The sequence below is a fragment of the Pseudochaenichthys georgianus genome, unplaced genomic scaffold (genome assembly GCF_902827115.2).
Source record: "Pseudochaenichthys georgianus unplaced genomic scaffold, fPseGeo1.2 scaffold_1460_arrow_ctg1, whole genome shotgun sequence".
Lineage (NCBI taxonomy): Eukaryota > Metazoa > Chordata > Actinopteri > Perciformes > Channichthyidae > Pseudochaenichthys > Pseudochaenichthys georgianus.
This window is the reverse complement of record NW_027262313.1, coordinates 1-12,478: the sequence shown is the minus strand read 5'-3', so window position 1 is coordinate 12,478 and position 12,478 is coordinate 1. Positions and strand designations below refer to the sequence as shown.

The following is a 12,478-nucleotide window of genomic DNA, read 5'->3' as shown; positions in this document are numbered from 1 at the left end:
TACACTCCGTATAATTTTGGTCCGATCGGGACTCCAACCGGCACCCTTCGTTTCCCAACACAAATTCCTACAGACTGCGGCACTAAAACACTCTGCTGCATTGGCTGGGAATCGGATGCGGGCGTCCAGACGAGAACTCTACCACTGAACCACCAATGCTATATTAACGAGTTTCTCCTGGTGGGACATTGGAGATATGTAATACAAGTGGGTGATGCTAAAAGCCAGCGTTGGGGAGGGGATGGATCAGAGGAGTGACCAGAAAGTCATCAGTTGTGTCTGAAATGGCAGTGAGTCCTTGAGTGCTACGTTTACCCAGGAAACGGCCAATTCTGTTTTTTTCGGAATGAGGTTCGTCCTGCCGAACTGTCAGATCTCTCAGGAGGAGGAGTCATGGATGAACCCCGGCTGTTTTCCACAGTGTAGGTTAGCTGCTGACTCAGTCTCAGGATGCTGAATGGGACTGATGCACACTGAGTTCAGGAGGCAGAGCTGAGGGCTTGGAGAACAGCTGTTGTTGCTCAGGTGGTCAGAAGGGGCCACAGGGACACACTGTGGAGGTTTGTCCTGGCATAACATTGACCAGTTGTGATCAATGTTGCACGGAGGCAGACAGTGTCATTGTCCATGTTTTAAAGGGTTAACATTGCTCAGCCTCACTGGGATTGCTCACTGCAGATTCTGTCCTAGTCATTACTAATGGCCCAGCCCCCTACAGGTGGAAGGAGGAATCATTTGCCGTCCAAGATGACTTGGTGAGGAAGGGACGGGTTATTACTGGGACCCCTCAGGGTGTCTTGTAGATGGTAGGCTACTGCAGGAGTGTACTGGGACACAGTAAGAGCCATCCACTTCCTGTAAACCGGAGAGAGAGCTGTGTCCACACCCTCAGTGGGTGTTGGGATCTGCTGGTATCGTGCCTCGTCTCCCAGCAGCAGGAATAAGAGTCAGTCAGGTTTAGGGCCATGGTTCTCTGTGGGAAAACTGATGGTTCTCTGTGGGGTGGAACTTATACTGGACAATGTACAGATAATTATGCAACAAGATCCAGTGACTTGATCAAAGGAAAATAACCTCCTATTTTGTCAGAAATGGGTCCAATTAGAAGGAAATATTTTGATGTGTCTTTCATGTAAATGTATTTCTTGTTCATTCAGATATTCTCACGAAGTGCCAAGGTGAACTCAAATCAAACCTGAAGGAAACATTTGAAAATATCACATTTATGGAAAAATCTGAATCCCTACATAAAATCTACACGGAGATCTACATCACCAGGGGAGACACCACAGAGGTCAACAAGGAACATGAGATCAGACAGATCGAACAAGCATTCAGTAAACCAGACGGATCAGAAACACCCATCAGACAAGAAGACCTCTTTAAAGGCTCAACTGAAAGAGGTAAACCAATCAGAGCAGTGCTGACAAAGGGCGTGGCTGGCATTGGGAAAACAGTCTTAACACAGAAGTTCACTCTGGACTGGGCTGAAGGCAAAGCCCACCAGGACATCCAGTTCATATTTCCATTCACCTTCAGAGAGCTGAATGTGGTGAGTGATGAAAAGTACAGCTTGGTGGAACTTGTTCATCTCTTCTTCCCTGAAACCAGAGACGCAGGAATCTGCAGGTTCGATCAGTTCCCGGTCGTGTTCATCTTTGACGGTCTGGATGAGTGTCGACTTCCTCTGGACTTCCTCAACACTAAGATCCTGACTGATATCACAAAGTCCACCTCAGTGGATCGGCTGCTGACAAACCTCATCAGGGGGAAGCTGCTTCCCTCTGCTCGCCTCTGGATAACCACACGACCTGCAGCAGCCAATCAGATCCCTCCTGAGTGTGTGGACATGGTGACAGAGGTCCGAGGGTTCACTGACCCACAGAAGGAGGAGTACTTCAGGAAGAGATTCAGAGATCCGGAGCAGGCCGACACCATCATCTCCCACATCAAGACCTCACGAAGCCTCCACATCATGTGCCACATCCCAGTCTTCTGCTGGATCTCTGCTTCAGTTCTGGAGGACATGTTGAAAACTGAGGGAGGAGAGCTGCCCAAGACCCTGACTGAGATGTACGTCCACTTCCTGGTGATTCAATCTAAAGTGAACGTCAAGTATGATGAAGGAGCTGAGACAGATCCACACAGGAGTCCAGAGTGCAGGATGAAGATGATGGAGTCTCTGGGAACACTGGCTTTTGAGCAGCTGCTGAAAGGCAACCTGATCTTCTATAAGTCCAACCTGACAGAGTGTGGCATCGATATCAGAGCAGCCTCAGTGTACTCAGGAGTGTTCACACAGGTCTTTAGAGAGGTGAGAGGAACGTACAAGGACAAGGTGTTCTGCTTCGTCCATCTGAGCGTTCAGGAGTTTCTGGCCGCTCTTCATGTCCATCTGACCTTCATCAACTCTGGAGTCAACCTCATGGCCCCCTGGTGGTCTAAAGTCTTCAGACAAAAACCTAAACATGTTTACCAGAATGCTGTGGACCAGGCCTTACAGAGTCCAAACGGACACCTGGACTTGTTCCTCCGCTTCCTCCTGGGTCTTTCACTGGAGACAAATCAGACCTTATTACACAACCTTCTGACACCACAGACAGGAAGTGGCTCACAGACCATCCAGAAAACAGTGAAATACATCAAGAAAAAGATAAGAAAGAACCCGTCTCCGGAGAAAAGCATCAACCTGTTCCACTGTCTGAATGAAATGAATGATCGTTCTCTAGTGGAGGAGATCCAACGGTACCTGAGATCAGGAAGTCTCTCCACAGAGGAACTGTCTGCTGCTCAGTGGTCAGCTCTGGTCTTCATCTTACTGTCATCACAAGAAGATCTGGACGTGTTTGACCTGAAGAAATACTCTGCTTCAGAGGAGGCTCTTCTGAGGCTGCTGCCAGTGGTCAAAGCCTCCAACAAAGCTCTGTAAGTGAAACTACATTAACTAGGAACAGGTTTAGACATGATAATATAACTCTTTGTGTTCACTGCTGATCTTTCCCCAGGCTGAGTGACTGCAACCTGTCAGAGAGAAGCTGTGCAGCTCTGTCCTCAGTCCTCAGCTCCCAGTCCTCTAGTCTGAGAGAGCTGGACCTGAGTCACAACGACCTGCCGGATTCAGGAGTGAAGCTGCTGTCTGCTGGACTGGAGAGTCCGCACTGTGAACTGGAGACTCTCAGGTCAGAGTTCAGCCGATATGTGAACTGTCATTTCTATCGACTAATTTCCAGTTTGATCTAATTGGTTAATAATACATTTCGATTTTCATTCGGTTTGTTGTTTATTTTTGTTCTTCAAAACAATAAACCACAAAACCATGATAACAATCTGATTATATTTTAAGACAGAAGGCGTCACTTATCTACATCTCAAGGTATCTGACTGATTGACCAACAAAAACATGCACAGAAACAGATGTTATGATTTGACAAAAGAACTAGAAGAGATTGTATGATTGAAACCTTGCGCTCAATCACATTTATTATTAAAGGAATGTTGTTATGTATTAATTTATTTCAAGGGTAACTGGCTGCAAGCTGTCAGAGAGAAGCTGTGCAGCTCTGTCCTCAGTCCTCAGCTCCCAGTCCTCTAGTCTGAGAGAGCTGGACCTGAGTAACAACGACCTGCAGGACTCAGGAATGAAGCTGCTGTCTGCTGGACTGGAGAGTCCGCACTGTGAACTGGAGACTCTCAGGTCAGAGTTCAGATGATATGTTAACTGTCAGAGTGGTTTTGTTCAGCCATTTCTATCGACTCATTTACAGTTTTATCAAATTGGAATAATAATACATTTCAATTTTCTTTCGGTTTGTTGTTTATTTTTCTTCTTCAAAAAAATAAACCACAAAACCATGATAACAATCTGATTATATTTTAAGACAGAAGGCGTCACTTATCTACATCTCAATATATCTGACTGATTGACCAACTGTTAGAAAAATATCACTCGACACTAGTGTTGCACGGTGTACCGATACTTGAAAGGTACCGCGATACCCTGCCGTTAAAAACGGTACGATTCCTCCGTTTCATTAGTATCGGTACTTTAAGAATGACGGGGGAAAGTACTCCCGTGAAAAAGCGCCGTTTTAATAAGAGCCGTGTGTGTTCAGCGCTCTGCTTCCACTCCCTGCACTGCAGCCGTGCCTGCAGTCCCGCTCCTCTCAAGCACGTTCTGTCCCTCCCCTCTCTCGTGCACGCGGCCACGCGCTAGCTGCCAGAGCATGTGAGAAACGAGAAGCATAGCTGCAAGTGGGAGTGCAACTGCCGCTGCGCCTCGGCTTGTTGACAAAAAAGACGCCAGAAGTCTGTGAACGGGCCGTTCAGGTGTTCAGAGCAGAGCTCCCTGTCGGAGCGCAGAGCGTGATGTGCACTGAAAAGATTTTCTGTCGCAATATTATCGTTGAGCAAACTTAACTAGCAAACTAGCATCACTATCTGCTAACGTTAGCTTTAGCCTTCGTTTTCTATTAGTTTTTTCCATAGGCTATAAATGGAGGTGGTATACGTATATATCTTGTACTTGAGTAAAAGTAGAAGTACCCAGGTCTTGTACTTGAGTTAAAGTACCAGAATGTAGGAACAATCCTGCAATCAAAATGATCCTCAAATAAAAGTACAAAAGTATTATCATCAAAATATAGTTAAAGTAGCGACAGTAAAAGTATAAGTACTCAGGTCTTGTACTAGAAGCACCAGAGTGTAGGAATACTCTGTTACAGTAAAAGTACTGCATTCAAAATGTTCCTCAAGTAAAAGTATTAAAGTAGCGACAGTAAAAGTAGTCATTGTGCAGATTGGTCCATTTCAGAATAATATATATGATATGTTTTATAATGATTGATCATGAAAGTGTTCTCAAAGCTGGTGGAGGTGCAGCTAGTCTGAAGTACTTTGTAGGCTGCAGGGTAGCTGGTGAAGGTGCAGCTAGTCTGAAGTACTTTGTAGGCTGCAGGGTAGCTGGTGAAGGTGCAGCTAGTCTGAAGTACTTTGTAGACTGCAGGGTAGCTGGTGGAGGTGCAGCTAGTCTGAAGTACTTTGTAGACTGCAGGGTAGCTGGTGGATTCACTCCAGGTGGAACTAAAGTCTGATTCAACACTTGGTTATATTTCACATCATTCATCCAGATCTGTAGAGTAACTAAAGGTATTAAATACATGTAGTGGAGGAAATGTACACCATGTACCTCTGAACTGTAGTGGATTAGAAGTACAAAGTAGCAAAAGAAATATTGAAATACTTAAATAAAGTACAATATCTCAAAATTGTACCCAAGTAGTACTTGAGTTTATGAACGTAGTTACTTTACACCAGTGGCTATAAAGATAGAAAGACTCAGCCTTGCACAGAGGCATGACAATAGATTTTCAAAATGCTCAACAGTGCTGCCAAAATGTTAAACTCACTGCTACACAATTAAAATAAATGCTTTTATATATATTTATATTAGATGTGACTCTTTGGCGTTTCTGTTCTTAGTAACTGCTGCTTTAGTTGTTCTGACTGCTAACATCCTGTTATTCCTAATTTTAAAGCCGATATTCCGTGGGGTCGGGGGGCTCGGATCCTTGTCACCTTTTTCATACCTGATGAGTTTGCATCCCTGATTATATTTAAGACTGTTTCCCTTTTTTTAAGAAAAGTATCGAAAAAGAATCGGAATCGCAATTCTTGACTTGGTATCGATATCGAAACCAAAATGTTGGTATCGTGACAACACTACTCGACACCAGGTTGAGAATCAATGATCAGGTTCTAATTTATTCTTGCAAGAAGGAGCAGAGTTAAATCACATACAAAGGCTTATATCGTCCAAAACACGGAGATAACAACAAAGTCGTAAATCGAGGTGGCGCTAATATCATCCACGGGTGTTGGAAAGGTGTCAGGATCATCTGCGACGTCTTCTGGAAAGAGTCACGTTCTTCCTTCACGCCTCACAGAAAAGAGATATTTAGGAGACAGCAAGTCTGTCTTCTCATAAATACCAACAACCTGAAATGCCCTGCCTCCTCCTATCACAAGAAGAGGCAGCTGCAAGGCCGTACACCGTTCAGAGTCACCCACAGTATCAGTGCATTAAAACAACCCAAAGAGTGGAGAAAACAGTATTTCTCCAACACCAACCCAAACATGCTCAGACAAACATGACAAAGAACTAGAAGAGATTGAATGATTGAAACTTTACGCTCAATCACATTTAATATTAAAGGAATGTTGTTATGTATTAATTTCTTTCAAGGGTAACTGGTTGCAACCTGTCAGAGAGAAGCTGTGCAGCTCTGTCCTCAGTCCTCAGCTCCCCGTCCTCTAGTCTGGGAGATCTGGACCTGAGTAACAACGACCTGCCGGACTCAGGAGTGAAGCTGCTGTCTGCTGGACTGGAGAGTCCGCACTGTGAACTGGAGACTCTCAGGTCAGAGTTCAGCTGATATGTTAACTGTCAGAGTGGTTTTGTTCAGCGCATTTCTTTCGACTAATTTCCAGTTTGTTGTTTATTTTTCTTTCTTTCAAATTCTCTTGGTAGATTGAGGTATTAATCTCAACAATATAGCTAAAATCAAGTATCAATTATTTCTCTGATTCATTAAGAGATGTTTCAGTAAAAAGGGTTTTCTCAAGGGGTCATGTATTCCACATTGCTCTGGAATTTCTACAGACAGCAAGGTGATATCCATTCAAGCTCTAATGATCCATATGCTAATAGACAGAGTTTCGTCTTGCCATCTTTCTTTTCATTATGCACTAAAGATTCTAACAGTTCTACTGCTAGAATCCTTTCAATTTAGATATTGCTTGTTACTAAGATTTAAATGCCCTCTTTTGCTCTATAAAATATCCGTTGGTACCATAGACTGTATATATAAATGGACGTAGTGTCCGTGACGTCACCCATAGGGTTCTGCAGAGTTGCCGTGAAGACCTTAGTGGGCGGAGTCGGCCACTAACGGCTCGACTGTGACGTCAGAGTCTAATCCCGCCTGCTCCAAATAAGGGCAAAGAGGCGGAGCCGAGGCGGGACCTGCTGCCGCCGAACTGGAAGTAAACAGAGCTAGCTCAGGCTAAGAAGCTAAGCTAACATGAAATACATGCATACCAAGTTACTGCCAACAGTGTCGTTCCTCTATATAAACGTTACATTCATCAAATGAGACAATCTGCAAGAGAATTAGCTATATGTTGTTATTCTTAATGCTTGTCATTCACACGTTGAGAAAAGACGGACTCCACCGCCCGGACCTAACGGAGCCGCAGGGGGCTAGCTCCGGGACGCCGGCTGGAGCTAGCCCCTGCGGCTCCGTTAGCTCCGGCGGCCACCACTGGGATAATCGGGTCCCCTTTTAACATTTGCTCCCGTTTAGCATTATGGGCATCATAGCCATAGACTATACAAGTCTGACCCAAGGCTGAATCATAAACTAAAATGTATATGTATGCATAAAGGGTTACGTCCTTAGCTGGCTAATAAGTAGCAAGCTAAGCTACCAAGCACACAAACACCTGCGAACGGGGTTAACATGTATAATATTATCATTTTAGACTTCTTGGAAGTTCTGTTAGTACATTCAAGCGCACAGCACGACATTTTAATTGTCTGGTATTTGTAACAATATTCCCTAAAAGGCACAATCACCACGAACACGGCTAAAGCTGAAGGGTCAAGTACAGTACTATGACTAACTAACGTTGCAGCCTCTATGGTTGTAGCCTAGCAGAGTGGACAAGTTGCTGTTAGCTGACAGTGAGGCATGTACGTGTCCATCAATGTGACCACGCCCTAATGTATGCAAACACTTTAAGACCTAATATAAATAAAAGGGTCGTGTTAGAAAACAATTCACTCACAGATCCATAATCATGAAGGTGGAATCTAACTATATCGATAATAATATTGATTGCATCCAGGGGTAGAAACATGTTTTTTTCTGCTGTGAAGTTGGGCATTTTAACATGGGGGTCTATGGAAACTGCTCCTTTCTGCAGCCAGTCCCTAGCGGCCCATGTATGAACTGCAGTGTGTGGCACTTCCGTGTTGGCTTCCCGGCTGTTCCCCAGAGTTTGCCGCTTGGTTGGTACACAACTCACCAAGACAAATTATAAATTATAAGATCTCACAAAAAGCCATCTTCTCCTGTGGAAGAAACTGCATGTGTGCGCAAAACATGTCATGTGATGTGAGACTGATCTCATCAACAGTGGATGGGTAGGCCGCAGTCATATTCCTATCTGATTCTAAACTCAGTTGGCTCGGGTGAACCGGTCCTCTCTTCTGGAGTGAAACTACGTTCCCAGAGATTGACGTCACTGTATCCAAACCTTCTGATTTAGTTTTAAGCTGACCCTTCTCTGGACTTCGCCCCTTTCTGGTCACCCATACACGATTTCTGAACTTAAACGGAAAAGGTGTGATAGTTAGATATGACCTGGGGCCTCATGTATAACGCCGTGCGTAGGATTCACGTGGGAAGGTTGCTTACGTAGAAAAATAGGTCCATACATTTTCCGCCACTTTCCGATTCACCAAACATTGCGCACCGGCGAGGAAAGTGCGTACAGCACTTCCTACGCCGGTTTCCCTTACTTTCACGTAACGCCCATATTTGCCTATAAATAGTCAAAGAAACGCCCATTCATTCATTCATTCTGATGTTGCCTTTAAACTGTGGGTTTCTTCTCTGGAAGTGTTTCCTTGTAAGATGTGAGGGTCTAAGGACAGAGGGTCTAAGGACAGAGGGTCTAAGGACAGAGGGTCTGAGGACAGAGGGTGTCGTATTGTCATACTCATATTCTGTACAAACTGTGAAGACACTGAGACAAATGTAACATTTGTGATATTGGGCTATAAATAAACATTGATTGATTGATTAATTGATTGATTGATTGATTGATTGATTGATTGATTGATTGATTGATTGATTGATTGATTGACAAGGGCTTCCCAGTTTGGCTAGGGGAATAAAAGCCTACTTTAGCTTCTTTAACAGACAGCAATATCCGATATAATATAACCCTCAGTCCGGTGCAATAGTATCAAATGTTAGGGGTGTAACGGTATCCGTATTCGTCCCGTACGGTCACGGTTCGGCACATGCAGTCACACGGCGAATACGCCTTTTTTTACGAGTGGGAAAAAAGTCTGTCACTCAGGGCAGTATTACACTATATATAATCCAGGGGGCGGTATTGCGCCTAAAAGCCAGCTGCCCGTAAATAACAAATGAAGAACAAGAACAAAACACAACAAAACGAACACAATACATGAAGAAGAAAAGTTATCTATGGCGAGTTCACACAACACACAGGAGCTAGAAGACCCACCTGCTTCTTTTAAATCAGCTGTGCGGGAACATTTCGGGTTCCCTGTGGACTACAACAATGATGGGGTGGACTACAACAATGATGGGGTGCGAGTTGTGGATCGGACGAGGACGGTGTGTCGGCGTTGTTCGACAGCGGTGCGGTATGCTAGTGGTAACACGTCAAACATGCTCAAGCAGATCCGAGTCAGTCTCAGTCCCCAGCGAGAGGGTTTTCTCGACGGCAGGTGACATAGTTACCGCCACCAGATCTGCCCTCACTGCTGACAACGTAGACTAACTCATCTTTCTGAAGAACAACTTGAAAATAGAGCAAAGCTTGAGTACCTTTATTCAGGCATAATAGCCTCACACACTCATAGTTAATTACACATGTTAGACATTGCTCCTAAAGGTACAGATTCTATTTTGTTTTATATTTATCATTGTATTTATTTTATATGTTGACATCAGGAGATGTTATACAGTTCTGTATCTCCTTTTATTGATTGTGATTGAAACACTTTCTTATTATTTATTTTAATATTATCAAGACATTCTTTTTAGTTGTTCAGCTTATTTAACCTTTTAGTTTGACATCAGCCATTATAGATAATATGGCCATCTGAGTGTGCGTGTTACTGTTTGTGGTTTGTTTTTAACTGTGTAATACAGTTAATGATTCCAAATGTTAGAGTTCCTTATTTTCATACCAAAACTTGCACTACTGTTACAAATAAATAACAGCGAAAAAAAATATGCATTTCGGACTTTTTTACTTTTCCTTGTTGTACCGAAACCGTACCGAACCGTGACCCCCAAACCGAGGTACGAACCGAACCGTGACTTCTGTGAACCGTTACACCCCTATCAAATGTAATTACTATATTTTAGGTTTAAATATATATTCTAGGATTTGGGTAGGTATTTTAACAAGACTTTCAGCCTGTATTTTGCTGATTGAGACTCGACCGTTGTCACTAGGCCGTTTTGGTTCTTGTAGCTTAACTCTGTAAAAGTACGACTTCCCACAGAGTCCCACAGTTGGGCGCCATGTAAGAGTCGGGAGGAGCTGATAATTTATTCCGGCAAATTACTCTGACCTACTAATTAACCTAACCGAAGTTATTGAGTCTATGTAAGTTTGCTGCTTGGCTCAGATCCACCAACGTCAGCAAGATCTCACCTCTATGAACTCCTGAAGAACCAGGTTCCTCACAGATTGACGGAGTTAATCATCCACACACATGTAAGAGGTCAGCTCCTCACAATGATCAGATTGAATTCCGACAGAACCCAAAGGGATTTCCTCATGGATCGAAGTTTTTAAAAACTTTCATCCAACCATTCACTCCACAGAGATTTAAGCAATAGTTACCAAGTTTGAGAGAACCTTACCGAGGCGAAAACACACTTCTCCAGGGAGAGGGCCTACCCGGAGAGAGTATACCAGGGGAACCCCCCCCTCTCTAGTTTGCTCCCTCTCTGCCAGTGTCTTTATGCTCAAAGACAGGATAGAAAAACCTAAGACCCCTCCTCCATACCCATATTTGTGGAAACTGGGCATGGCCTCTGATGTACAGGACCGGACATGACCGGACATATTCTATGGCTATGTCATAAGACACACCTTCCCATGTTTGTGTAAAAAGGACATGACCCCTACTCTGCAGGACTTGCAAAATATTATTCTCGGCTATGACATAACCACCTTTTTGAGGCCTCAGTGTTTTTCTCCTTAAGTCAGGAGCCCCCCTCCCTGCTGTGAGGGGAGAGGGAAGAAACTGTCTCTCTCTTATCAGTGACACCCATAAACCATAATAGGTCTCACACTCAATTTAACAAACCACTTGTGTTTTGTTTATACTGTAAATATTTTTTTTCACAAAACAAAACATATATATATATATTTTTTTTTATTATTATTAAACTGTGAATAATGTATTCACTCAAATAAATGCAAAATATAATAAAATAAACATTAAGGTGCAGCATTTTACGGAGCCCCTAAAGGGACATGGAAAAAAAAAAAAAAAGAGAGAGACAAAAAAAAATAAAGTCAGGATAACGGATTCGTTTCTCGTGCGCACGAGAAACGCATCCGTTATCCTGACTTTATTTTTTTGTGAGAAAGTTACCGATGCACCAAGGAGGAAGTGGAACACGAGACAACCATTTCATTGCAGACTTTATGTTTACCGTGGGAAATGACAGTGCATACATTATTGAGATATATTTTGAAGTCAGACTTAATTGTATGGACATTTCGGCCAGGGTGTAGAGCTATGGTTTAGCACCGGATTGGCAAAAAACAGGAGAGTCTGTAAACCAGTCCTGCTTTATTGATCTATGAATTAGGTCCGTGACTCTCAGAGTACCTGCTGCCCCGCAGCTATGACTCTCACCACACACACACACACACACACAACACACACAGCACACACACACACACCACACCACACACACACCACCACACACACACACCACACCCACACCACACACACACACACACACACACACACACACAACACACACGCCTGTACCGAAGTGGGCCGCCCGTTGACAGTTTACGTGGGCTGGGCTGGGTGCGAGGACCCGGGCTGATTTTAGTCCCAGTCCGCCCATAGCTGTTCAATGAAGGTAAACACAGTGTAGGCGGTGCGTAAAAGCTCTTTGAGCACTGGTGCTGCTCTTCTCTGAGTTACACACCTCCGCTGCCTCCTGGTAGTGACCACACACCCCTGGCCGAATGTCCTTAAAGTGAAGTCTAAGTACGATATCTCAAATAATGTATGCACTGTCATTTCCCCACGTAACATAACAGTCTGCAATGACATGGTTGTCCTCGTGTTCCACTTCCTCCTTGGTGCATCGGTAACTTTCTCAAAAAAAAATAAAGTCAGGATAACGGATTCGTTTCTCGTGCGCACGAGATACTAACCCGTTATCCTGACTTTTTTTTTTCTCCCTCTGTTCTTTTTTTTTTTTTTCATGTCCCTTTAGGGGCTCCGTAGGATTTCGATGAACTGAAATAATCTGTATTTGAACTTTACTGTACGAGTACTCACAAAACATAAACTATTAGTTTTGGGTTTTTAATTATTATTAAACTTGAATATTCACTCAAATAAATACGAAATATAATACATAAAACATTAAGGTGCAAGCATTTCGATGAACTG

The 12,478-nt window shown here is 43.6% G+C and overlaps 1 protein-coding gene across 1 annotated transcript; it reads left to right on the top strand.

The window, feature by feature from the left end:
• Positions 1-1,163: 1,163 nt before the first annotated feature.
• On the top strand, positions 1,164-6,759 carry LOC117441078 (NLR family CARD domain-containing protein 3-like; the record flags this gene model as incomplete). Its single annotated transcript, XM_034077276.2, has 5 exons — positions 1,164-2,925; positions 3,006-3,179; positions 3,521-3,694; positions 6,242-6,415; positions 6,711-6,759. Coding segments are annotated over exons 1-5 (2,271 nt in total), but the record flags the coding sequence as incomplete, so codon positions are not given.
• Between the last annotated feature and the right edge of the window lie 5,719 nt (positions 6,760-12,478).